We start from the raw sequence: 25,540 nt of genomic DNA, 5'->3' as shown, positions 1-25,540 counted from the left end.
TTGGCTCAGTTGGACACTTGAAAGTCGTATGGTATGGACGGTACTTATCTTTGGGACTGTAATATATGTTGAATATCTAGTCTCATCCACTAAATGCTAGTAGTGCTCCCAGTCATAGTGCCTCAGATGGGATGGCATCCTAGCCCAACCATTACTTTAGTTCAAAATTTTAATCAGTGGTTTTCAACATATTTTTTTCTGTTTCAGCAGTGTTCACATACCCAGCACATGCCAATTTGTAACACTTCTTGTTATGTGGAGTGATTCTTAATCATAGGAGCTCCTTTGAGAGTAATTGAGTTAGATTTCTTTGTAACAAATAGTTTAAGCCAACATGGTTATGATCATCTTTGCTAACTTAAGATAGTTACCTGTGCAAAGGTACATTTAGGTGTGGTTCAGTCAATAAAACCATATAACTTGCTAGTAATTCTTTTCAGATGGTCTTTATTCAATAGTCGATATATAGGAGTTTTACTTGTACTTTTATGGACTACTTGTGAAAAAGAGTGAGCTTTAAAGTCAGTGGAATTTTTCAGTTTAAGCACTCAAGTTGTCCTTAGAAGAACACTGCCTAGTCACATATTTAGCACATGCCCAGTGGTAATATCTCTTTGCAATAGATTAATAAGAGTTTGATATTTTGATTATCAGATAGAAAACGAAACCCCTAAAGCAATCCAGAATTATTTTAGCTGGGTGCACAATAATCACACGTGTAATCCCAGCACTTGGAAGGCTGAGGCGGGAGGATCACTTGAGGCCAGGAGTTCCAACCTAGCTTGAGCAACTCTGTCTCACCAAAAAATGAAATAACTAGCTGGCTGTGGTGACATGTGCTTGGGAGGCTGAGGCAGAAGGATTGCTTGAACCCAGGAGACCGAGATTACAGTGAGCTATGATTGTGCTGCTGCGCTTCAGCCTGGGTGACAAAGGAAGACCCTGTCTCTTAAAATTATTTTGATGCTTTGATTTTTGCCAGCTCTAGTTGCCACAACTTAATGGAAGGATTGGTACGGTTATGAATGGAGGAGACGTTCTCTAATATTTCATGTATTCTATAATACATTTAAAGGCTTATACATGGGGTTCTCACTTTTATTGTATTCCTTAGTCATCTAAGGCTATGGGGTTTCTCTCCTCAAACTTCTAGTCAAGCTACAGAATGTATTTTGAATGTTTATCAAATCTTAGAACAGATAAGCCATTTCCCCCCCAAACCTTAGAGCTAATGGGCTTAATTTTAAAAGTGAAACTTTGCTTTTTTAAGATAATTTGTTTACAGTTCTATAAACTGTAAAGCACTACAGAAGGGGTAGGAATAATAGGGATATTTCAGAACTAAACTAGAAATGTATGTTATTGCTATTTTGTATTGAGTGAGGGGGAAATTGTAGCAAATTAAACTTTTGTCTTTTAATAGTATAAAAAGAACAGTGTTTGGGTTTTCGGGATGCTTTCTGTAAAACTGTCTTCAAGTTGTATTTGTTAAAAGCTTAGGAAATTTAGTCCCGCATTATACATTTACTGTAATGATAGGAAAAACAGCAACAAGTTAAAATATGGCTGCTAAAAATTTCTTTTGCCCATTTCAGGGCCTGTGTACCATAGTAGAGCATGATTATTAAGTGCCTTAATAAGCTGATAAGCTTAATAAGTTGATAAGCTGAAGAGCTTACAGAAATAGTATACTTTGTTCTTGCATAAGCCAGGTTATGCTTCAAAGATACAATGAAATAGAAATTTGGTCTATAAAGTTACAATAATGTGTATTAACTAAAAATATGTAAATGATCAATAGCAGTGATTTCAAAGCATTGCTTAAGTGAACATGTTTCTGGAAAAAAGCTTTCAGGCAAGTATTTTAAGGCATTTTTAAGCTTTGGAAAGGGAAGGGTCATAGTAATACATCTTTCACAGAAAATTTGAATTTTTTTTACAACATAAACTTCTGTTTTGTCAGAAATACAAATTATTCCCCTCAGATGAAATGAGCATATGTGTGATAGAAATAGAAGAGACAGATCTCTTTTCAATACTTGATTTAAACTGTTGAATAGAAGAGGTCAAAAAAATTAACTGCTACGGTAGGTATGCTTGTCCCCTCCTCCCATCAAGTGTTTCTTCAGATTTAGGGATTGCTTTTGAATTTTTCTTGCCCTGTATTTCATTAATATATACTCAGTTTGTAATTGAAAGGAATCAAGTTTTTAAAAACAATGGGGGAGATCTCATATTATTTCAGCTATCCTATGGTAGTTAAACTAGTTAAAAGTTGATTATGATGTGACAGTACAATCACTTCACTTTAAAATATCTGGGCAATTATTTGAAGATACGATTATCAGATGAAATTTGATATTACCACTGGCTTTTTTATTCTTTAACAACATCTATCTGGAGGTATCGGGTTCTTCAATAAGTTAAGGAAGGCTAAGATGGTAGGTACTAAAATCTTACTTTGTGATGTATTTATGGTTTGTTTTAAGATTCCTGTTGGTATCATACATATTACACATACTGATTTGTTGTTCATTAGAAGAAAATGCTTTTACCTGTACTTGAGTTATATATTAAAATGAAGCTAAAATTTAAAAATAGGGTTAAAGTTCATATGGCAGTTTCCCCCATACACAGCACATTCTATCTAAACAGTTTAGTTGTAGCTATCTAATCTGGGTAAAAATTAACATTCTGTTAGCCATTTATATTTTTTACCATTTGTTTGAAACCAAACTAATCTAGTGCTATGATTTACTCAGATTTTGAATCCAGTTACAAACAAAACTAGATCCTCAAGAAGCCAGTATAAGACATTCTATTACTCTCATTTTTTCAAAGGGTTAGTCTTTCCATGATTCTCCTTACTACCCCTCCCTTTTTGGTAAGATATAGCTGTAGGAAGTATTATGTTCATAAATTAGTTCCTATGATGTGAATGTCTACTACATTTTAAGTGTGGTTTTGGAATGTAGCATTGTTTCTGTTGTAGGAGAGTTTGATCAGAGAAGGCAAACTCCATAATTTTCATCCAACATATTGTAAACATTTTCACCTACAGCCAGGTTGAAAGAACTTTACATTAGATACCCACATGCCCACCTAAAGGTTTTTACATTAACATTTTACTGTACTTGCTTTATCACAGATCTGTCCATCTTTCCATCAATCCATCTTATTTTTTATGCATTTCAAAACAAATTCACATTTTTAATTAATTACTTGAGGGCAGAGCTAATGATGAAAGTAAGTTCTGTTCTTGCATTTTACAGACTCAAAATGGGAAAATTAGTAGCTTACCTGTTCTCTGCAAGTTGTCATATTTGTGTAAAAATTACTTCCAGTTGATCATGCCAAATACATGCTTTAAACAGGTGACTAGCCTGATTAATGCCAATCTTTCTTTCACTAGTGTATTTTTTTCTAAGTGTATTCATTCATCCCTAGTTAAATGAGTGTTCTGTTTGCGTTTTTGCTTAACACAAGCCATGTGTATATACTTAATTTTGCTGTGTGTGTAAATTCTTTTGCTTATAGCTTGACCGTAATTGGCTTGAGTATCTGTGATGTTGAGTCCCTTCATCCTGCTTTTGTTCTTAGTGTCAACTTGATGTAGGCTTCTTCTCACTGGACTCCCAAATCCTGTGGTTTTCTGTCAAAATTAGGTATCTTCTAAAAGATCATTCTCATTTTAACCATAAATGATCTTAAATGGTTTGCCAGTATTACTGCCAGTCATAAATTAGAGAATGCAAGAATATTGTGTTGTTCGAAAGCATGATGCAGTAGTATTCATTGAGAGAGGTGAATCTAGCCAAAATGCCTGTGTTGCCCTGAATTTGACTTTTTAACCCATAGGACAGTTCTATAAAAAGAACAAACAGAAGTTTCTTTGGTGGTGTAATTTAGGATATAGCATGAAAACAAGTGAAGCTGACTTGCAAAAATTGGAGATGCTTTCAATGCAATTTAATTACAAAAGGCATGTAAATTTGATTTTTCCTCATCAGAAAGAATTATGGGTCTTTGAGAATTTGAAATATGGAACACGATTGCGGGAATGAAGGAGATGAAATTTAAGTGACGTTAGTTTGAGCAGATAAATTCTTGCTATTTTGAATAGTCTCTAAACAACTGGCAGAATGGCAAATGCTAGTGATACAGCTGCTACCAAGATGTCATTCAAGATCCCATTTAACTGTTTACATTTTTTAGATGGACAGTTTATGGTTGTTTATAGCATGTGCTTATACATGACTGTTACTGATATTACCTGCTTGATACTTGAGCTTCTGATACCAGAAATTTTACAGATTTTTTTCATCATAAATAGTGGAAATCAATGGTTGCTTAAGAGTTTTTGCCTATAAGTGATGATTTTTTCGAATCAGTTTTAGAGCTTATTAATGTACAGAGGAAATATTGACTGGAGATTAAATTTATTTTGTGAAGATTTTTTTTTCTTGGAAGTTTCTCAAGCCATAGTTAATTTGTAGCCATCAAACATAAATTTAAAAATATTAGGTTGGATACACGTAAGGAAACAATTCTAACAATTGAAATTTCAAATACCTAAGTGGGGAATATTAAAAATGTAGTAAATAAGATTGACTTGTAATAGTATTTTGTACGAATAAAGTTGAAGTAAAGACAAGCTTAAGTGTTGGGTTATAGTTGACAAAATGATTTTTTAAAATTTCATCTATCCTGATTATCTTGGTGTTTATATATACATATATATGTATGTGTATGTATGTATATGTGTGTGTGTGTGTGTGTGTGTGTGTGTGTGTGTGTATATATATATATTTTTTTTTTTTTTTTTTTTTGAGACAAGGTCTGACTCTTGTCACCCAGGCTGGAGTGCAGTGGCAAGATGAGGGCTCGCTCACTGCAGCCTCAGCCTCCCAGGCTCAAGCGGTCCTCCCACCTCAGCGCCCCAGGTAGCTGGGACTGTAGGCGTGTGCCATGACACCCAGCTAATTTTTTGTATTTTAGTAGAGACAGGGTTTTGCCACGTTGCCTGGGCTGGTCTTGAACTCCTGGACTCAAGCGATCTGCCTGCATTGGCCTCCCAAAGTGCTGGGACTACAGGCATGAGCCACTGCACCCAGCAATATTTTTTTCTTTTTAAAAACGTTTTATGGGAAACATAAATTGTAACAATAAAATAATAATGACAGTAACAATAATAAATGGCACCCTCATGTACATCATTCAGTTTAAGAAATATGTATTGTTATAGTTATTTTTGAATGGTTAAGTAAAACTGAATGCTGATTAAATCAATAGAACACTGTACTTTTGAAGGTGAACATTCTGGGTGATACCTATTGCATACTAGAAGGATTGAAATTAATAAAAGATTTAGAGAAAATCAAGTAATTTAATAGAATTTCCCCCCAAAATGTTGTATTAGGTACAAGAGCTGGTAAGTTCTTGAAAATAAGATATAATAGAAATACTCAAAATAACTTCTTTTTTTGGGTTATCTCATTTAGTCCTCACCATAGCCCTTCAGGACAGTTATTCCGATTTTATAGACGTACTGTAATTCAGATAAATTCAGAAACTTTTGTTCAAAGTTACGCAGCCAGTAAATGGCACTTATAAAAATTCTCCAGCCTTGGTAATATATAGATTATTAACATCATTTTAATGGAATGTTAATGTAGCTTGTTGTGCTAGTCTCTAGTTAACGTATAGCATGTGGAATGGGAGCTCTGTGATCAGTGCCTTAGTGAGGTATTCCAGGGTCTTCCCAGATTGAATGATACCTGACTAGTATACTTGGAGGACCTCTAGACTTGTCTTCACTCATTTGCCAATTATTATCTTGAAATTATTCTACCTTTCACTTTGAATGATACATAGTTGGTACATTTTCTGATCTTTGTGCATTGCCATTACCTTCATTAGTGAATTAACCTGCGTGTCTAAAAGTATCTTTATGGTCTAAAAGAGTTAATGCAGTTTCCAGACCACTTGCCATTCATTGGATGAAATGACTTTATCAAAGAGTAGTCAAGATTTTACTGAGAATGTAAAATAGATTTACCTGAAAATGTGGATGGGCTAATATTACACTGCCAGGAAATAGATCTCAGCCTCAGGTCTCATTTATCTGGTTATCTTTTTTTTTCACCTAAAATTTATATTTAAATAGAGACGGGGGTCTTGCCATGTTGCCCAGGCTGGTCTCAAACTCCTGGACTCAAGTGATCCTCCCACGGTAGCCTCCCAAAGTGCTAGGATTACAGGCATGAGACACAGTGCCTAGCCAGTCTGGTTATTTTAAAAGCTCGATGTTGGTTAGAGTAATTGAACTCTCTTTAAAGAGTATCCTGAGATCATATATTGGTAACAAATTTTTGTCATTGTATGTTTGTTTTGAACACTTTTTTAAAAAATGTCCTACCCCCCCCCAAGACGGAGTCCTGCTCTGTCAGCCTGGATGGAGTGCAGTGGCACCATCTCGGCTCACTGCAACCTCTGCCTCCTGGATTCAAACAATTCTCCTGGCTCAGCCTCCCAAGTAGCTGGGATTACAGGCATTCTCCACCACGCCTGGCTAATTTTTGTATTTTTAGTAGAGACAGGGTTTCACCATGTTAGCCAGGCTGGTCTCGAACTCCTGACCTTGTAATCTGTCCACCTCGGCCTCCCAAAGTGCCAGGATTACAGGCGTGAGCTACAGCGCCCAGCCAAAAAATGTTTTTTAAGCTTATATGAAGGAAATATTTTGAAAGTTTATTTATAGATGATAGAATATTTCAGCTTTGGAGACTTCTTTCTTTTGACGTATGTTGAATATGGTAATTTATTTTACTGCTTAAAATTGTAGATTTCAAAGTTATTTCTAACAAGTGTCATCTATGCAGATGAAGATAATAATTGAAACTAGTTCTGAATTATTCCAAGAATTTACAGTCAAATGATACATCTGTAATTACATGGTCAGGGTGAAGTTTTTTTTTTTTCCTTAAAGTTGAGGGAAGGTATTAAAGTTTAGGTTAAGAACCTAGGGTGTGGAAGTTAAGGAGGTTGGTCCAAAGTCTGGCCCAATCACTTACCAGCTGTGTTACCTTAGAAAAGTGATCTATTTATCAGTTTTCTTGTCAATAAAATGAGAGTCATACCTGTACTGCAGTGTTGTTATGGGGACAAAATGAAATAAATGCATGGTAAATGCATAGGCTGATCACTAATATGTGATGAGTATTCAATATAAGTTGTTTAATCATTTCAGGACATGTCATCAATTTTCAGATTAGAGTCACCTTGCTTCCCCAACTTTATTAAAGGCAGTCTTCAATGGAGTTTTAAAATGGAAAAGCATTATCCTGATTTCCATTTTGAGGTTAGGCAGACGGTAATATAGCGTTGAATTCCACTATTTCTGGGGTTGACTTGGCTAGTTAGTGGGGTGTCTCTTCCCTCTCTTACCTCTCAGATATACCCTTACATAAATATAACGTAGTTGACGGCAAGCTTTTCAAATAGAGGAGCAATTTTCTTCCATAAAAAGCCCATTTTACTAGCCTTTTATTGGATGCAGAGTAAAACATCACTTCTTGCTTTCTTAAATATTAGAGACAGAAAATTATCAGGTGTGCAAATATTGGACATAGGAACTTGTACTGATGATACAAACTTCCAGAGAATTGAAGTACTACTTCTTTCCTCCTACACTAGCTTTCTGTCAGCGTTCTAATCTGCATCAGGAATACAATATTTATTCTAATAGGCCAGGTCGTTGGTAGTTTACTTTTATCTTAATGTGTTATATCTTCTCATGCTCCTTTTATCTATCCCAATCTAAGGACTCTCTGGAGTCTGGTGCTTTCATCATCTCCAGGTTTATAGACCTTCCAAACCTTCTTGATGTAAAGTTATTTAATTCACATCCCAAAAGGTCTGTTGGAGTTCTATAACCCCGAATCAGTGATACCTATGAGGTCATTCTTTAGGTGTTTATTTTTTAAATTATTTAAAAAATTTATTTAATAATTCTTATATTTCTTTTGTTATTGTGAGATTATTTTGTTCTTATTCCCCCCTATAGGTTTATTAGGGATCTTTATTCCTTCTGGGTCATACCCTGTGTTTTTTATGGTTGTCATTTTAAAATCTTTATTTTTCTCTGCCTTTCATTTTAATTTTTAGATCCTTAATTTTATCAGCCAATCTCCACTCAACACATTTTCTTGTTTCTCAGTTTTCCCAAGATAGGCCCTTGGTACAGAGTCAGTTATTCCAATATCTTAAGTTATAGGACTAGGAATACAAACCCCATTCTTCAGTAGCAGCCATTCACCTTTTCTATCTGCCTTTCTCTTCCACTGTTCCACTCTTCAGTTATATAGGGGAAAAATATCTGTACACCTATATATATATCTCTCTCTCCCTTTTTTGGTGAGTCTTCAGAGATACTGCCCAGGTTTCTTTTCAGCAATATCATTTACTGCAAAAGATTCAGAAGGCAGGGATAATGCTTACTGGGTTTAATAAATCTTAGTTGGGTGCCTTTGTCATCCCAGGTATGAAATCCAGAAACAGACAAACAAAACACCACACCAACTGTCAGGACTATATTTAGCTGTCCCTATACTTACTAGTAGGAAGATGTTAGTTGACTGTAAGAAATTTCTTCTTTCTGGTAACAATAAAAGCTTCTTTAAACTTGGTGTTACTTGTGGTTCCTTTTGTTATTTTTCAAAGCATGAATTGCTGATGCCCTTCCAGAAGGTTTGACAAAACCCTATTTGGGAGTCCCTGTTAGAGCATCATGTTTGAAGTAGATATGAGAATTGCCCATGTATTTGCTGAATTTTATTCCTTCACTCAAATACTTATTTTTGAGCACCTGTTTTGTATCAGGCACTCTTGTGGCCTCTGTAGAAACAATAGTGAGCCGAACAGACAAAACTACCTCTCTCTGGATATTCCAGTAGAATTAGGTGAATAATAAATTGCACATTAGAATGTGAAAAGTGCTATGGGGGAAAAACAGGAGTAAGAGGGAATAGGGTAGAATGAGGAGGAGGGTGGTTACAATTTAAGTAGAATGAGGAGGAGGGTGGTTACAATTTAAAACAAGATGTTTAGTGTCGGCATCCTTGGAAAAGTGACATTTGAACACAGATTTGAAGGAGATAGAGGTATAAGCCATATAAATATCCAGGGGGCGAGCATTCTATGTAGAGTACAAAGGCTCTCGATAATTGGTAATACAAAAACAAGTAGGACGAATGAAGACAGCAATTTCAAAATAAGGGTATCTTTAAAAAAATGTTTTTACCACTCAGGTATATACCTAAGAGAAATGAATATGTATGTTCACACAAAAACGCGTATATACTTGTTCATAGTTATTTATTCATAATAGCCAAAAGGTAGAAACAACACCCGTGTCCATCAGTTCATGAATGGATAAAATAGGTATATCCATATACCAGAATATTATTTGGCAGTATGGACCAGCATAAGCAAACCCATAGTGACAAAGTAGATTAGTGGCTGCTAGGTGCTGAGGCTGAGGTATAATGGGGGGTGACCGCTAACAGAGTTTCTTTTTGGGGTGATGAAAGTGTTCCAAAAATAGTGGTGATGGTTGCAGAACTCTAAATTTACTAAAAATCACCAAATTGTACACTTTTTAAAAGAGTGAATTTGTGGTATGTGAACTATGTCTCAAGCCGTTATAAAAATGTTTTTTTCTGAAAAGTTTTTTCTAATCATGTAAAAAATACTTGCTGACTTAGTATGCACAGTATAAAAAGGTATAAAGCAAGCTTAAATAAAGAATTCCAACTATTCAGTTTGTATTATTAGCACTTTGGTGTATTTTCTACAATTTTTTTGTTTTTGTTTTTTTTTGGTTGGGGGGGACAGAGTCTTGCTCTGTCACCCAGGCTGGAGCGCAGTGGTGCGATCTCGGCTCACTGCAACCTCCACCTCCCGGGTTCAAGAGATTCCCCTGCCTCAGCCCCCCAGGTAGCTGGGATTACAGGCATCTGCCACCACGCCTGGCTGATTTTTGAGTATTTTTAGTAGAAATGGGGTTTCACCATGTTGGCCAGGCTGGTCTCTAACTCCTGACCTCAGGTGATACACCCGCCTCAGCCTCCCAAAATGCTAGGATTACAGGCATGAGCCACCACTCCCGGCCTCTACAATATTTTTTAGAGTGCGTTTCGAACTATTAAGGCAAGGGAGAAATAGCTAAGTCACAAAAGAAATAACCATATTTAACTTTTATTCAAGATGAAGTAAGTGATACGGTATTTTCAAAACCTATCAGTCTAGCAGCCAGTTCCAACAATTTATCCTGTAAAATTAGCTAAGTTTACCTTTTTTAAATGAAATAAATGGATTCTGGATTTTATATACTGGGTTACAGTCAATGAATATTGTACATAATGTGGTTTCATTGCATGTGACTGTTAGGAGGCTGATTCCACGTGTGAGTCATCACATAGATTTCAACAATCTTGATCTGTTCTATATCCTGTTCAACCAGAGGAGTCCATTAATCAAACCGCCATAGAAGTTTCTAAACACTTAATCTCAATTTCTTTACTTTCCTTGATGTGGCTTGGAAACAAACCATTTGCAACTACGCTTTGAGTAGCACTGTTCTGGAATATTCATAAAGTGGAATACCATATAGCCTTAAAAATAATTTTCTTATAGAATAATTACATGGGGAAAGGTTAACATTCTTTGAAAACAGGTTAAGCAGTACTAATGGCAATCTTGTTTATAAAAAGATTTTTCTAAATATAAAAAGGAAGGCTAAAATGATTACCTTCAGATGCAAGGACGAATGATGATTTGCTTTCTGAACATTTTAGATTTCTTACTATGGACCTATATCACTTTTATAATGAGAAAATTGTTTTATTTTTAGAAATAGAATCTCACTCTGTCACTCAGGCTGGAGTACAGTGGCACAATCATAGCTTAGTGTAGCCTCACACTCCTGGGTTCAAGTGATCCTCCCACCTCAGCCTCAGAATAATATCACACTACTCAATAGTGCTATTCAGCCCTTCTCTTCTGAAAAGTGTAGGAGTATAGGCATATGCTACCATGCCCTGTTAACTTTTATTTTTTGAGAGATAACGTCTCACTACGTTGTCTAGGCTGGTCTCAAACTCCTGGTCTCAAACGATCCTCCCACCTCAGCCTCAGAATGGCTGGGGTTATAGGAATGAGCCACTCTGCCAGCGAGAAAATTATTTTTAAATTGCCTTATTTATAGTAGGTCCCCTTTGAAGTGGTAGTGTCAGCAAAATGGCCAGCACTTAGTAGCTCACCAAAAACCTTTTGGAATTGGTTTGACTCTTGGAAAATGTGTTTAGGTATCCATTGTGTGCCATGGCATTATTTGGCAATGTCAGATTTAAAGCTTTATTTATTTGACATTTAAAAAATTCTGTACACTGGGGATGTTGATAGAGGTCATTTCTGGTCCTCAAGAAACACAGTCCAGTGTGGGAGAGAGTTGGACAATCACAATATGATGCTAAACGTTATGATAAAGAGTTGAATAGACCAGTCCCTGTCTTTAAAAACCTTACGGTCTTGACCAGGCACTGTGGCTCATGCCTGTAATCCCAGCACTTTGGGAGGCCAAGGCGGGAGGATCATGAGGTCAGGAGATCGAGACCATCCTCGCTATGGTGAGACCCCGTCTCTACTAAAAATACAAACAATTAGCTGGGCGTGGTGGCAGGCGTCTGTAGTCCCAGCTACTCTGGAGGTTGAGGAAGGAGAATGGCATGAACCCAGCAGGCAGAGCTTGCAGTGAGCCGAGATCGCGCCACTGCACTCCAGCCTGGGCAACAGTGCGAGACTCCATCTAAAAAAAAAAAAAAACTTATGGTCTTGTAAAGGATATACGGCAGGCTGTGAAAGTGAGAGAGAGATCATACTACCTTTCTTAGGGAAATCTTGGGAAGGTTAAAGATATATAACATGTACTAAGTGCCCTCATATTTTTATCTTCCAGGTTTGAGCACAAAATGAACATAATTAGGGAAAATAAGGATCTGGCATGTTTCTACACAACAAAACATTCATGGAGGGGGAAGTAAGTATTCCTGTTGGTTTTTTTTTTTTTCTGTGCTTCTATAAAACATTTTAAACATTACTCTGTTTCATAATCTTGAATAATACTGCACAACTCAGGCTATACAGCCCTTCTCTTCTGAAAAACATGCATATTATAAATGTAAACGCTACATTTATTTTTTTTTCTTTTGACATTTTCAGTTTTCAGTATCTTTCTTGGGAGGGAGTTTGGTAAGAATTAAAAGTGACAGTTGAAAGGAAAGTAAACCAGTTAATCCACCCTCTTGTATGCTATCAATTAATGATGAGGTTATATAGTAGTAGCAGAGTGTTAACCCTACATCTTTGTTACCCAGAGACTAACCTGTCTGTAGCCAACATTTTCATATCCGTTTGACTCTCAGAGAAAATATGCCATTCTAGTGAAGTCTAACCTTTTTTTAGGCCTGTAATGAAATTTAAAAATTGGGTTTAATATATTTTCTTTGGGAGGGAGTGATGGCATTTTTTAGTAGCTTCCTAGTCAGACTAAAATGTAAGTGCTTCTGTTTCCTGTCTGTTTCCTACCTGATGGATGGTAATTCCTACCCTTCAGCTTTTTGTAAGGATTAAATGAAGTGATGTGGCATGTATGAAAGTTTTAAAATTATGCTTTAAATATATTGAATATTCAGTGAGTGGCATCTGTTGACCATTACAAAAGTTTAGTCTCTGGTCCCTTTGATCAGTATTGAGTAAAACGAGTGTGTCACACTTTAACAAATCAGTGACCACATTATTCTGAATCGTGCCACAAGATAAAATGTGACACATGCACAAAGCCAGTAAGTGTTTCTTCTCTCAACTTTTCGTTTTTTAGTTACTGGAATGGTAACTTCTTAGGATGTGGTATACATCTGAGCTGTCTAGTATTTCTGGTTTGCATTAGCAAACTGACTATAATTTTGGAAGATTTGAGTATTTGATTTTGTTGTCTAATAGCTCAATTGTATGAACGCCTAAATTAGAATAATTGTTACCCTTTAGAATACTTGTCTCTCTTTTTTTTTTTTTACCCCCTAGTTAGTTTCAATGAGTGAAGTCAGGGAGAAAAGTGGCATATCCAGGGTAGTATGAGTCATTTTAGTTCTTTGAATCAGCCTTAGAAAAGTATATCTTTAAATAATCCTTATTTTTTCCTCAAGTGGTAGATTACTTTGGTCATCATAATATAACTTCCGTTTTTAATATGATTGTAACATACTGATACATTCAGAACAAACTTAACTGCAATGCTTTTTGCTTTGTGAGCTTGTAAGTAACTGTGATCATCAAAATTTTTGTTAATGTTCTTAGAGTAGTGACTAAGCTTTAACAATCCTCTTTTTTCCTCCTTGTAATAATTCAGAGTACAACTGTTTGTGTGCTCTTAGTGTAATTCTTTTAGGCCTTGAGACTTGGTTTTGTTTTTATAACAGCTTTAAGGTATAACTTATATACCATAAAATTCACCCTTTTAAAGTACACAATTCAGTGGATTTTAGTGTATTCATAAAGTTGTAAACCATCATCACTGTTTTGAGAACAATTTTCATCACCTCAACTTCCCTGGAAAAAACTTCCTCTAAACACTGCGTTAGAAATCAGCAGTTAACTCCCTTTTTCCCCCTCTTTTGGCAGGTGTTAATCTACTTCCTGTCTCTGGATTTGTCTATTTGGAACATCTTATATAAATAGAATGATACAAAATGCTGTATTTTCTGACTGACTTCTTCCATTAAGCATAATGTTTTCAAGGTCGTCTATATTATAGCATGTCAGTACTTCATTTCATTAATGTCATATAATCTGTTGTATGGATATACTACATTTTGTTCATTCATCAACTGATGGACATTTGTGTTGTTCTTACTTTTACTATTATGAATAATGCCGCTGTGAATGTTTTCATATTTCCAGTTGTTTTGTGTATATACCTAAGAGTGGAATTGGTGGGTTATGTGGTAACTCTGTTTAACTTTTTGATGAACAGCCAAACTGTTTTCCAAAGTAGCTGCAGCATTTTACATTTCCACCTTCAATGTCTGAGTCCCAAATGCTCCACATCCTTATCAACACTTACTGCCTTTTTTATTTTAGCCATCCTAGTGCAGGTACGAAGTAGCTTCTCATTGTAGTTTTGATTTCATTTCCCTAGTGATTCATGATGTTGGGTATCTTCTTGTATTTGTAGGTCATTTGTGTATCTTCTTTGATGAAATAATCTATTGAAATCATTTATTCACTGTAACTAAAAAAATTTTTATTTTACTTTTTTTTTTTCCTTTTTGAGACAGTCTCACTCTTACCCAGGCTGGAGTGCTGATCTCGGCTCACTGCAACCTCTGCCTCATGGGTTCAAGCAATTCTCCTGCCTCAGTCTTCCGAGTAGCTGAGATTACAGGCACATGCCACCATGCCTAGCTAATTTTTGTATTTTTAGTAGAGACAGGGTTTCACCGTGTTGGCCAGGCTGGTCTCAAACTCCTGACCTCAAGTAATCCGCCTGCCTCAGCCTCCCAAAGTGCTGTGATTGCAGGTGTGAGTCACTGCGCCCAGCCAAGTCATTTATTCACTTTTAAATTAGATTGTCTTATTACTGAATTGTGAGAGTTCTTTATATATTCTGAATAAAAGTTCCGTGTATATGATTTGCAAATATTTTCTCCAATTCTTCAGATTTTTTTACTTTCTTGATGGTATTGTTTGGAGCACAAAGCTTTTAATTTGATGAAATCCAATTTATCAATTGTTTCTTCTGCCATTTGTGCTTTTGGTAATCTAAAAAGCCATTACCTAACCCAAACTAACAAAGATTTACTTCTTTGTTTTCTTCTAAGAGCTGTATATCTTTAATTGCGTTAATTTTTGTATTTGGTGTGAAGTAGGGTGTTCTAAATTCATTCCTTTGCATGTGAATATCCAGTTGTGCCAGCATCATTTGTTGAAAAAACTGTTCTTTCCACTTGAATTGTTTCGACACCCTTGTCAAAAATCAGTTTACCGTGACTGTTTAGTTTATTCCTGGACTCATAATTCTGTTCCGTTGATCCTGTATGCCTAACCTTATGCCAGTACCATATTGTCTTGATTATTATAGCTTCGTGCTGTTTTGAAACTTAGAAATACGAGTCTCTGAATTTTATTTTTCAGTATTATTTTGGGTATTCCTGGTCTCTTGCATTTCCATATGAATTTTAGAGTCAGTTGTTAATTTTTTTTAAAAAGACAGCTGCCTGGCCTGACCAGTATAATGAAATCCTGTCTCTACCAAAAAGTACAAAAATTAGCTGGGCATGGCAGCGCTCCCCTTTAGTCCTACCTACTTGGGAAGCTGCGGTGGGAGAATTGCTTGAAACCTGGAGGCGGAGACTGCAGTGAACAGAGATCATGCCACTGTACTCCAGCCTGGGCGACAGAGTGAGACCCTCTCTCAAAAAAAAAAAAAAAAAAAGGCAGCTGACAGTTTGGTAGGCATTACATTGAATCTGTAGATCCATTAGTGGAGTATTGCCATCTTAACAGCATTGTCTTCTGATTCATGAACATGTGGTGTTTTCATTTATTTACATCTTTTAAAATTTCTTTCAACAGTGTTCTCTTGATTTCAGTGTATACACCTTGAATCTTAACTTCTCCCTGAAAGAGTTTACATTTTCCAGATGGTGATAGTTACCATTTCATTGGGTTATATACATTATTAAATGGCACTGAGACTTTTTATTATACTTACCTATTTTATATGGCCAGTTCTAATCTAGGTTTAAAGTACTCCTCAGCAGTGTTAATGTAAAAAATAAATGGCCAACATTAAAATTTTCTGTTGTTTCAGAATAGTTAATTGAACCTTGTCTCTAGAAACATGTCTACGTACAACAAATTTTTTGTGATTTTTGGGATTTAGGGCCTGTTTTAAGAGACTCCATGCCTATTTCCGTGTTGCTAACCTAGCCCCAGCATTTCAGAAAGATGTTATTGATTGTGGAAGTAAAGATGAATAAATATTTTTTCTTCTCTTCATATGCCAAAATTAAAGATAACCTGTCCAGGTATTCCCCTTGAAGATATTTGTGTGACCCATTTCTGTTACCTTTGTAGTAGTTTTCATTATACCTCACTTTATAGCTACTGAATGCCTTTATTTAGGGTCTGTGCATCATCGCTATGGATGCCTTAGCTAGCAAAGTAGCTTCTGTGCTTTTCATTTTTCCAGCTTGTATAGACATAATTTAATTATACGTTTATTCTGGGAGGAGCAAGAAAAGGAGAGTAGATTCAGGGGGGAAAAGGCACTTTTCTTTCATGAAGGAGAAAAATTTCTGTTTTGGCCTAAGTAAGCCATTTCAGAGAGGAAGGAAAGTTCAGATGTTTCAGTTAAAGCAGAAGTGCAGATTCACTATGGAAAAACTTCAGAGTGATATTCAAGGTACAGGTTCTCAGTTTTTTCTGGATAAAAATTTATAAGTAAAATCTACCGGTGGATCACCTTAATATTGCATACCTTAATTGTAGCAAATGCTGTGAATTTAGAGTATCATTTTGGTATCTAAACAGGATTTTCACCTCAATGCATTAGGATATATAATGATCAGTCTATGAAATTCAATAACAGAAGCTCACTACATTCATAGTCTCTGTAATAACTGGATACAAGAAATTGAGAGAAGTGCTGAGACGAAGGGAAGCTAGTGAATTTCTAATACCTTTCTTATATGTAGGAATGGAGTTCTACAAGAGAAAAGATATCTTTTGCTGCCTGGCATTTACACACCTCACCAATCTTCATAACCTCCAGGAATCCTGAGGGGTTTTTTGTTTTTTTTTTTTTCCCTTTGCTCTTGACCCTGCCAGTCTTTAAAACTCAGATGAGCTGTCCTTAATTCTTTTGTGTTTTCTTTGTCTAATTTTTTGTGACTATCAGGCAACCTGGGACTTGAACGTCTCTTACCTAGAATTGCAAATTGGATCATATCTCCTTCATCAGAATCTTATGTTTTACACATAATGTTGTGTTCAAAGCTAGATCCATCTGAGCTGGAAAAGATATGGACATTGCATCATGGAATTTAAGGCCTTAAAATACATTTCATGGGATGCCCTTTTATTTCTTCTAAAGCTCTTACTGAGCTTTTAGGACAGAAATTTGTGGAGTATGTCCTATCCATTTCTTCTTTTTCTTTTCTGAGGAGTACAACTTTGTATCTGAATGAGCCCTCCTTGGTGAAACTGATGTTTCAAGTGAACTTTTCACTACAGAGTATCCTGGCAATACAACCAGATGAATGATCAGTTTGCCCATTAATTTTGTTCTTTGTTTTGATTATGAATACACTAAAGCAGTCATGGGCCGGGCGCAGTGGCTCACGACTGTAATCCCAGCACTTTGGGAGGCCAAGGCTGGAGGATCACTTGAGGTCAGGAGTTCAAAATCAGCCTGGCCAACATTGTGAAATCGCGTCTCTACTAAAAACACAAAAATTATCTGGTGTGGTGGTGCACGCCTGTAGTCCCAGCTACTCAGGAGGCTGAGATGGGAGAATCGCTTGAACCCAGGAGGCGGAGGTTGCAGTGAGCTGAGATTACGCCACTACACTCCATCCTGGGCAACGGAGCTAGATTCCATCTCAAAAAAAGCAGTTATGGCCACTTTAAAACATAAATATACTAATTATAATTTGTTCAGTTATTCTACTGGAGTTTTGGGCTTCCCCACTCTCTTAGTCAACTAGTGGAATAATAACAATAGGAATAGCTAACATATATTGACTGTTACACTCATTAGCCAGGCACATAAGTGCCAAGTACTTTACATGGATTATTTCTTTTCTCACATTATGAAGTAGATATACAGTCATGTACTACATAACATTTCCGTCAATGATGGACTGCATATGTTTAGATACACAGATATTTACCCTTGTGTTACAGCTGCTTACAGCATTAAGTACAGTAATGTTGTATACTAGGAGCAATAAGCTATACCATGTAGCCTAGGAGTTTAGTAGGCTATACTATCTAGGTTTGTGTAAGTACAAAACTAGTAATTTACGTACAGAATTTTGGGAAGAAATCTGTGATAGTCACATAATGGTGAAGTCACCTAATGACGCATTATCAGAATCTATTCCCATTGTTAAGCAACGCATGACTGTATGTATTATCCATATCTTTCAGTCGGGGAAACCAAAGCTTAGAAAAGTTAAGGAAGTTATCAGATAAAATACAGCTAGTGAGGAGTCCAGGCAATGTGGCTGGTGTGCTTAACGATTAAGCTGTAGTGCCTCCTTTACCAATGCTGACCATTAATCTCCTAAGAAATGTTGTAGGTCAGTTATCCTTAATTTCATTATTAGATGGACTCAAATTTTAGTTCAAGTTACTGGATTCTCAAGCTTTTAATGATAAAAGGAAAAATCCTGGGTTCCATGAGTATCCTAAAGGCTTCAAGAAATTGGTGGCCAAAACTTGTTTTAAAATGGCCAAGGGAACTAGGATATTCAGCCTAGGAAGAATTCAGATGGAAGGTCTGACTGGCAGAAGAATTAGGTATGCTCCGTGTGCACCTGAAAGACAGAACTTGGGCCAGCAGGTGAAATTTGTGGGGAAGTAGATGTTGGCTTACTTCTAGGGAACAGTTGTCAATATCTACAATACTGGGACATGAATAGAATTGCTTTCAGTTAAGATATGTTAGTTCCCTTGCATCAGCCAGTGAACAATTATAACTAGCCAACCTTGCCTACAGTATTATAAAGATTTATGCTGTGTGTTATGAGATCTAGAGTGTGTAACATAAAAGCTGTCTTCTAACTTTGATTAGCTCTGTTTGGCTTCTTTGAAGCCTGTTGGCGTAGATTCTCCACTGAAGGGATTGAGGATCTTGAACTTTAAAAGTAATACATGTACACAAAAATTTTCCGATGTCAAGAATTTGAGAACCATTATTTTATAGTAAACATAAACTTTCTCAGTTTACAAAAATGTTGAATTTTCTCTATTATGATAATACTGAATTACATGGATTTTCTGTGCAGAAGAATATAATAGATGTTATGATGGTGACCAGTATTTTTGTAGTATCTCTGTTGACACTATTTTACATGCCTGATTGATACAAGCTAGTTAAATATTCGAGTCAGAAATTAACTTTGAGACAATGACAAGAATCTTAGCTCTTATTACTTTGAAGTTTATTTCAGATGTCTGAATTAGGTAACTAATAAAATGTTGGGAGGAAACTGAGTCTTTAAAGGACTCTTATTCACTGTCATGTTATTGAACCCAGCACAGTGTCAGATACTCATTTAATCCATTATAGTACCTAATACAGTATCTGACCTAACACATTGTTTTTTTTTTATTTTGCCTAAAGAAAACATGTAAAAAAACATGTTATAAAATACCTTATGTAAAAAAAAAAAATCATGCTATAAAATACCATATAAAAAAATGTTATAAAAATTTCTTGGTTTTTTTTTGTGTGTGTGTGTCTTTTTCAAGATGGGGTCTACCATCTTGCCCAGCCTGGTCTCGGGGCTCAAGGGATCCTCCCGCCTCGGCCTCTCAATATGCTGAGATTACAGGCGTGAGCCACTGCACCCGGCCAAAAAAATTGTTTAAAAGAGGAAAGCAGTATTCATAAGAACTAGAAAACTTAAGAATGCTGTAACATTTTTATTTTCAGGAATTAAAATAATTTAGAAGTGTTTTAATATAAATTAATATAAGTTTAATCTGTCTGTTAAAAAAATATAAGCATCACCTTATCAAATCCAAAACTTGATTACATCCCCAGCTTTTGCCTGAGTGGTTTTCCTGTTCAGATGATCTTATCTCCACCAATACTGTCATTAGCACTACATTTTTTTTTTCTTATTCTTTATCACCAATTTCAGGGGGAGTAAAATGCCCCATAGATAAAGCAGTTGCCTCAAACACTTGTATTTCTTTAAGCAGCATTTGTTTCCTGATTCTAAATAACATACCTAATGGTAACATAAATTATGTTTCTTAATAAGCTGTTGTATTACAATAAGCTTGTGAGTTGTGATAACTTAAGAAATACCTACTTCTTGTAGGCATTTAATGATGTAAGTTTAGTGCCTGAATAAAAAGAAAACAGGTGCAGTAGGTAAAGTCAATATGAATATTAATTTTTCAGTTGGTGGCAAGCTCTTTTTTCTGATGTTATACTATGAATTTAAAAATTGGTGTAAAATTACTTGCTGTCTGACATTCTGCTTTAAAGGCAAGAGCAGGCTAATAGGTCATAGATTTGTATGTTGACATATTTTTGGATAGATTGTTTTATTTAGCTATTAAGCATTTATTGGAGTATCTACTGTAGTCAATGCTGGGTACTATGGTAGGAGTTAGTCTCAAAGATGAAGATTTGTGCCTCCCTGAATCCGTGGAGTCTTTGTCTCTTCTTTAACTTGGGACACTGTTGACTTAGTAAAAGATAAAAATCTTTTATTTATTTTTTTTGAGACGCAGTCTCATCTAGGCTGGAATACAGTGGTATGATCTTGGCTCACTGCAGCCTCCACCTCCCGGGTTCGAGTGATTCTCCTGCCTCAGCCTCCTGAGTAGCTGGGATTACAGGCACCCACCATCATGCCTGGCTAATTTTTGTATTTTTAGTAGAGATAGGTTTTCACTATGTTGGCCAGGCTGGTCTCAAATTCCTGACCTCAAGTGATTCCCCTGCCTCGGCCTCCCAAAGTACTGGGATTACAGGTGTGAGTCATTGTGCTTTGCTGATAAAAATCTTTTAGCTGTAAATGTTGACTAATATTCTATACATGCGAGACATTTTAGAGATTCTCATCTCTGAATCTGTTATCTAAGGGGGCTTTTTAGAAAATCATTGAAAGTTTAGTTTTGTTATCCAGGGAGGCTTTTTTGGTAATCTTTGGAAGTTCAAGCTTGCTTATAAAGATGTCTTAAATGACATAGAAATATTTGCCCCATCCTTAAGCGAAGTTCAACAGCCACTCTAAAAAGAGGAGCAGCATGGGGAGTACTTAAGGAAGGGAATGCGGAGGGGAAGGGAATTCTCTTAGGAATTTTTTTTATTAATAGCTTTCTTAGGATGGCTTTAGAGCTCAATATTTATCTGAAAGATAGCTCCGTGTTTACTAGTTGTGACAGTACTCCGCTGGGTCTAGCGTGCATACAACTCCAGGATCCTTTTGCTGAAGGATCCAGAATGTGATCTCTCCAGTATGGTAGCCGCTAACTACATGTGGCTATTTATTTAACTTTAAATAAAATGTAAAATTCAGTTGCCTTAGCCACATTTCAAGTGCTCAATAGGTACACTTGGCTCATTGCTACCTTACTGCAGGGGCCCCCAAGCCCAGGTTTTTGGCCTCTTTAAGAACTGGGCCCCACAGCAGGAGGTAGGCGGTGGGCAAGCGAGCAAGCATTACTGCCTGAGCTGCATCCACCTCCTGCACATGAGAGGGATCTAGGTTGTGTGCTCCTTACGAGAATCTAACTCATGCCTGACGATCTGAGGTGGAACAGTTTTATCCTGAAACCATCCCCCTGCCCTGTCCATGGAAAAATTGTCTTCCACAAAGCCAGTCCCTGGTGCTAAAAAGGTTGGGGACTACTTCCTTATTGGACCGTGGAAATTTGCCATATCAGAAAGTCTTTCTTATTGGACAATGTAGGTCTAAAATATTGTCATCTCAAAGTTCTTTTGACAGTATGCTCTAGATGACAGAATTATATGAGAAAGATATTAGAAGAGGCTTAGGTGTGGTGGAGAAGATTGGTGTAGGATTGAAAAGGATGTTTTCTTAGCCAGTCCTCTAAGACTGTACATGACACCAGCAGTTACATTTGGAACATTTCAGGCATTCTTTCACTTTTTGCTCACAGAATAAAATAAACAAATTCTGTAGTTTTATTTCAGGATTATAAGGATTTTCATGTTTGACTTTCAAGGTGATTCTGAAAAATAGTTTGTGAATTCACATCTCTTATTGCACATTTGATTTCACTCTGCAGCTTTTAAGTCAAAGACTGAGCAAAATCTTATTTCTTTGTTCCTATTAATTGATTAAGCCTTTGAAGTTTTGAGACTTTTAAGCTCTTTAGATAGCTTGTTTACTTCACCAGTCCCCTAACCCTCACTCCACTTTAAAAAGAAGCAAATGACTGCTTTTTTGTTAGAGGGAAGTGCTATAATTCTTTAGTTTCTCACTCCACTTTAGACATGTAGAGTTAGGAAAAAAAGCACTTACAATGTAGCAATACTTTTCTATATGGATATGTGGTAAAGATTAATAAAATCTATCATTTCCTTTTTACCTAAATGGAAATACTTTCTCATATTTATAATATACTGATTTTAAAAAATAAACAAGAGAAAAATGAAAATGTGAAAGATCTCTCTTGATCTTAATGGGAATACTTTTATTGTATTACCTTTGAGTCTGATCATGGCTGTTCGTTTAAGTTATTTATGTCTTTTTAGCATATTAATAGTTCAAAGGAAGAAAACATGATTCTCTCCGTAGATGTCAAAAAGGCATTTGATTTAACAAGCATTTTTGAAAACTAAAAAAATCTCGTATTAAAATACAAATAGATATTTCAATAAATATAACAAATGATGTTAATAGATTTTTCTAATATTGAAGTTTTACCTAATTGGTGACGGTATATTACTATTTTAAAATGCGACTTGATTGTTACTGCTAATATTAGCTTTGAAAATAGATTGGTGGGTTTTTTTCTTATTGTATTGTCTTTTCAGATTTTAGTAGTAGTAAAAAAATTGAGAAGCTGTTTTTACTCAGTTTTCGGCAACAATTTAAGGAGCATGGGAGTTACTTGGTCCTCTTAGGTTTCTTCTGTCTTGAAATCATTTGAGCCTGGTGCTTTTGGAGGATGTAATTCTTTGCAGCTTTCTTAAATTCTTCCATATAAGGGTTGATTTATTCTTAATTTTCAAATTTGTCAGCATAGAGTTATATACAACATTTTAAAAAACTTTTGGTTGTGTGAATTCTTTGTTTTCCTTAATTTTGTTTTATATATACTAATGTTTTATCCATTTTAATATTTTATTTCCAAAGAACTAATTATTTTGCTTTAAATAAGTTTTTCTAATTCAATTTCCTTTTATAATTATGAATTCCTCTCTCTTCTGAAGGATTACTGATACCCAAATGTTTTTTCTCCTTCAGATATGTTACTTGAAAGGAAATGAAGTGAGAAGTGAAAACTGCTTGTTTGTGGTGTAGGCTTCCTACTTCTATAAAATTGCAACACTGAGATGTAATAGGTAGTTGCTTAAGTAGAAACTATTAAGATTCCAGGATATGGCTGTGACTGACCAGTTGCCCCAGGCCATAGCTTTTCCTTCCTTTCCATATGGCTTTGTTGTAAGGGTATTTTGAAAGCATTGGTATGCAGTGTTTTGTTTTTTTTTAATAAAACTTTCCCATTTAGGATCTTTCAGCATCCTCAGCTGATGCTTTGCCAGCTTGATTGCATATAAGTCATACTTTTCTACTTAGATATCTTAATAGTTCACAGTAAAATGAGTGGGTGGGTTTTAATAAAAATAACACTTTCGAACATTTTAAAAGGTGAGAATATATAACTAAGCTATATTTAGTCACCATTAATCAACTAACACATTTCTATGTATTGAAATGTTTGTTTTGTGTTATATATATTTTCTTATAAAATATCTTTTTGTTTGTTTAAAACTAAATTTAAGCACTTGTTTTCCTTTGTAGGTATAAGCGTGTCTTTTCAGTTGGAACTCATGCGATTACTACATATAATCCCAATACCTTAGAAGTAACAAATCAGGTAATCCTGTTAGGTGTTTGTATGAACTCCCTTTGAATTTTAAAAGCCAGGCTGTGACCATTACCCTCCCTTAAATCAGTACTTGAAGATAGAAATGTCAAATCTGAAAGAGATTGATGTGCTTACATAATACTCTGATTTGGGGACCAAAAATAAATAATAAATAAAGGGGAGGGGGAGAATACGCTTATTTCTAGGCTCTCAAGGGTATAACTTGATGTTCCTATTAGTTGTGGCCACCTCCTTTATGTAAAATTAGTAATTTAGTTCTCTATAATTTATAAAGGCTTACACTTTTTACTGTAATAAAAGCATATATAAGTCATGAGTCCAGTTAGTATAAAATACTTGTCATGGGAGTAGGATTATGTGTTTATAAAGGCAAGAGTAACCTGAACATTTATAAGTAAACATATTCAAAGATATTCTGGCCTATTTTAATTCCAAATTAGGCGTGTTTCACAAACTTTTTAACAAATTTTTAAGTAATCATAAAATTTCACTTCCCAATTCTTGTCACTTTTTAATTTTAATTTCTTTGGATTAATGTCATCATTAAAATAGGAATACATATTGGATTTTTCTGACTTAAAAGCCTTTAAAAGAATTTCTTTTACAGAATTACTGTAAGACACAATTTCTAGACTCTATTTTGTAAAATTTTGCTGATTTAATCAGTGATTATGAAATTAAAGTGACAAAAATAAGCATTACATTTTAGTGTATTATAGTAGCACCAGTCAATTTTTTTTTTTTTTTAAGTGGCCTTATGGAGACATTTGCAGCATCAGCCCTGTTGGAAAAGGACAAGGAACGGAGTTCAACCTCACATTTCGTAAAGGCAGTGGAAAAAAGTCAGAAACTTTAAAATTTTCTACAGAGCACAGAACAGAACTTCTTACAGAAGCATTGGTAAGATTTCATGTTCATAAACGAAATTTCTTTCTTCTCTTTTTAAAACAAAGTAGTTACATAGAAGTAGAGAAATTAATGTTCTCTGCCCCTTACCCACTATGATTTTTTTTTCTTACTGACCTTTAACTTGACACTGTGAAACGTTCACTTTTCTCTAACAGGCTGGAAAATCTTTTATATTTGAAAGTTTATTAGTTTTTTTTTTTTATTGCATATGCAGGAGAAAGCATTATATGTTTACCTTGTTCTTCAGTAAGATTTCATACTCTTTTTATTGAATATTCTTAAACTGTAACTTGAATAACAGTTTTTAGTGTCCAGGTTACCAAGTCAGGATTTTACTTGCTTTGAGTAGAAGGGACTGAGCCAAGTTTTCCTTACTAGTCTGTTGTCATAAACTGTGGTTATGTTTTCTCTTTCAGAGATTTAGAACTGATTTTTCAGAGGGAAAAATCACAGGAAGGGTAAATATTTAACATTTATTATGTATTTTTATTTGTTCAAATGTTGCCCTTTATTGTAGAAATCATTTCATAATCTGTGTGTTCCATTTGTAGCAAAGCTAAAGGGAAAAGAAACAAAATTATAATGTCTCCTGATATCATATGATGTAGTTTAACAGGAAACTCAAATATGAACAGTTAGATTTAAGAATGTTGATACTGGTAGATGGGGGAAAAAAGGCAAAAAA

At 35.4% G+C, this 25,540-nt stretch overlaps 1 protein-coding gene across 3 annotated transcripts in view; it reads left to right on the top strand.

The window, feature by feature from the left end:
• The window catches only part of DNAJC13 (DnaJ heat shock protein family (Hsp40) member C13), a 118,902-nt gene that overhangs the window by 4,805 nt on the left and 88,557 nt on the right, over positions 1 to 25,540 (top strand). For 2 of the 3 annotated variants that reach the window (XR_009211574.1, XM_032143441.2), the window contains exons 2-5: positions 12,017 to 12,097; positions 23,859 to 23,934; positions 24,697 to 24,846; positions 25,272 to 25,313. Coding sequence is in view for 2 of the 3 variants with exons in the window: in XM_032143441.2 (XP_031999332.1) it covers positions 12,030 to 12,097; positions 23,859 to 23,934; positions 24,697 to 24,846; positions 25,272 to 25,313 (336 nt within the window). In the remaining variant the exon portion in view is untranslated. Of the gene's footprint in view, positions 1 to 12,016; positions 12,098 to 13,596; positions 13,874 to 23,858; positions 23,935 to 24,696; positions 24,847 to 25,271; positions 25,314 to 25,540 lie in introns of those variants that run through there. The other variant, XM_058433394.1, reaches the window with a different exon arrangement.

The sequence above is a fragment of the Hylobates moloch genome, unplaced genomic scaffold, assembly GCF_009828535.3.
Source record: "Hylobates moloch isolate HMO894 unplaced genomic scaffold, HMol_V3 SCAFFOLD_22, whole genome shotgun sequence".
In the NCBI taxonomy this organism is placed as follows: domain Eukaryota; kingdom Metazoa; phylum Chordata; class Mammalia; order Primates; family Hylobatidae; genus Hylobates; species Hylobates moloch.
Note: the sequence above shows the minus strand (reverse complement) of the source record. Positions and strands in the feature narration are given on the sequence as shown.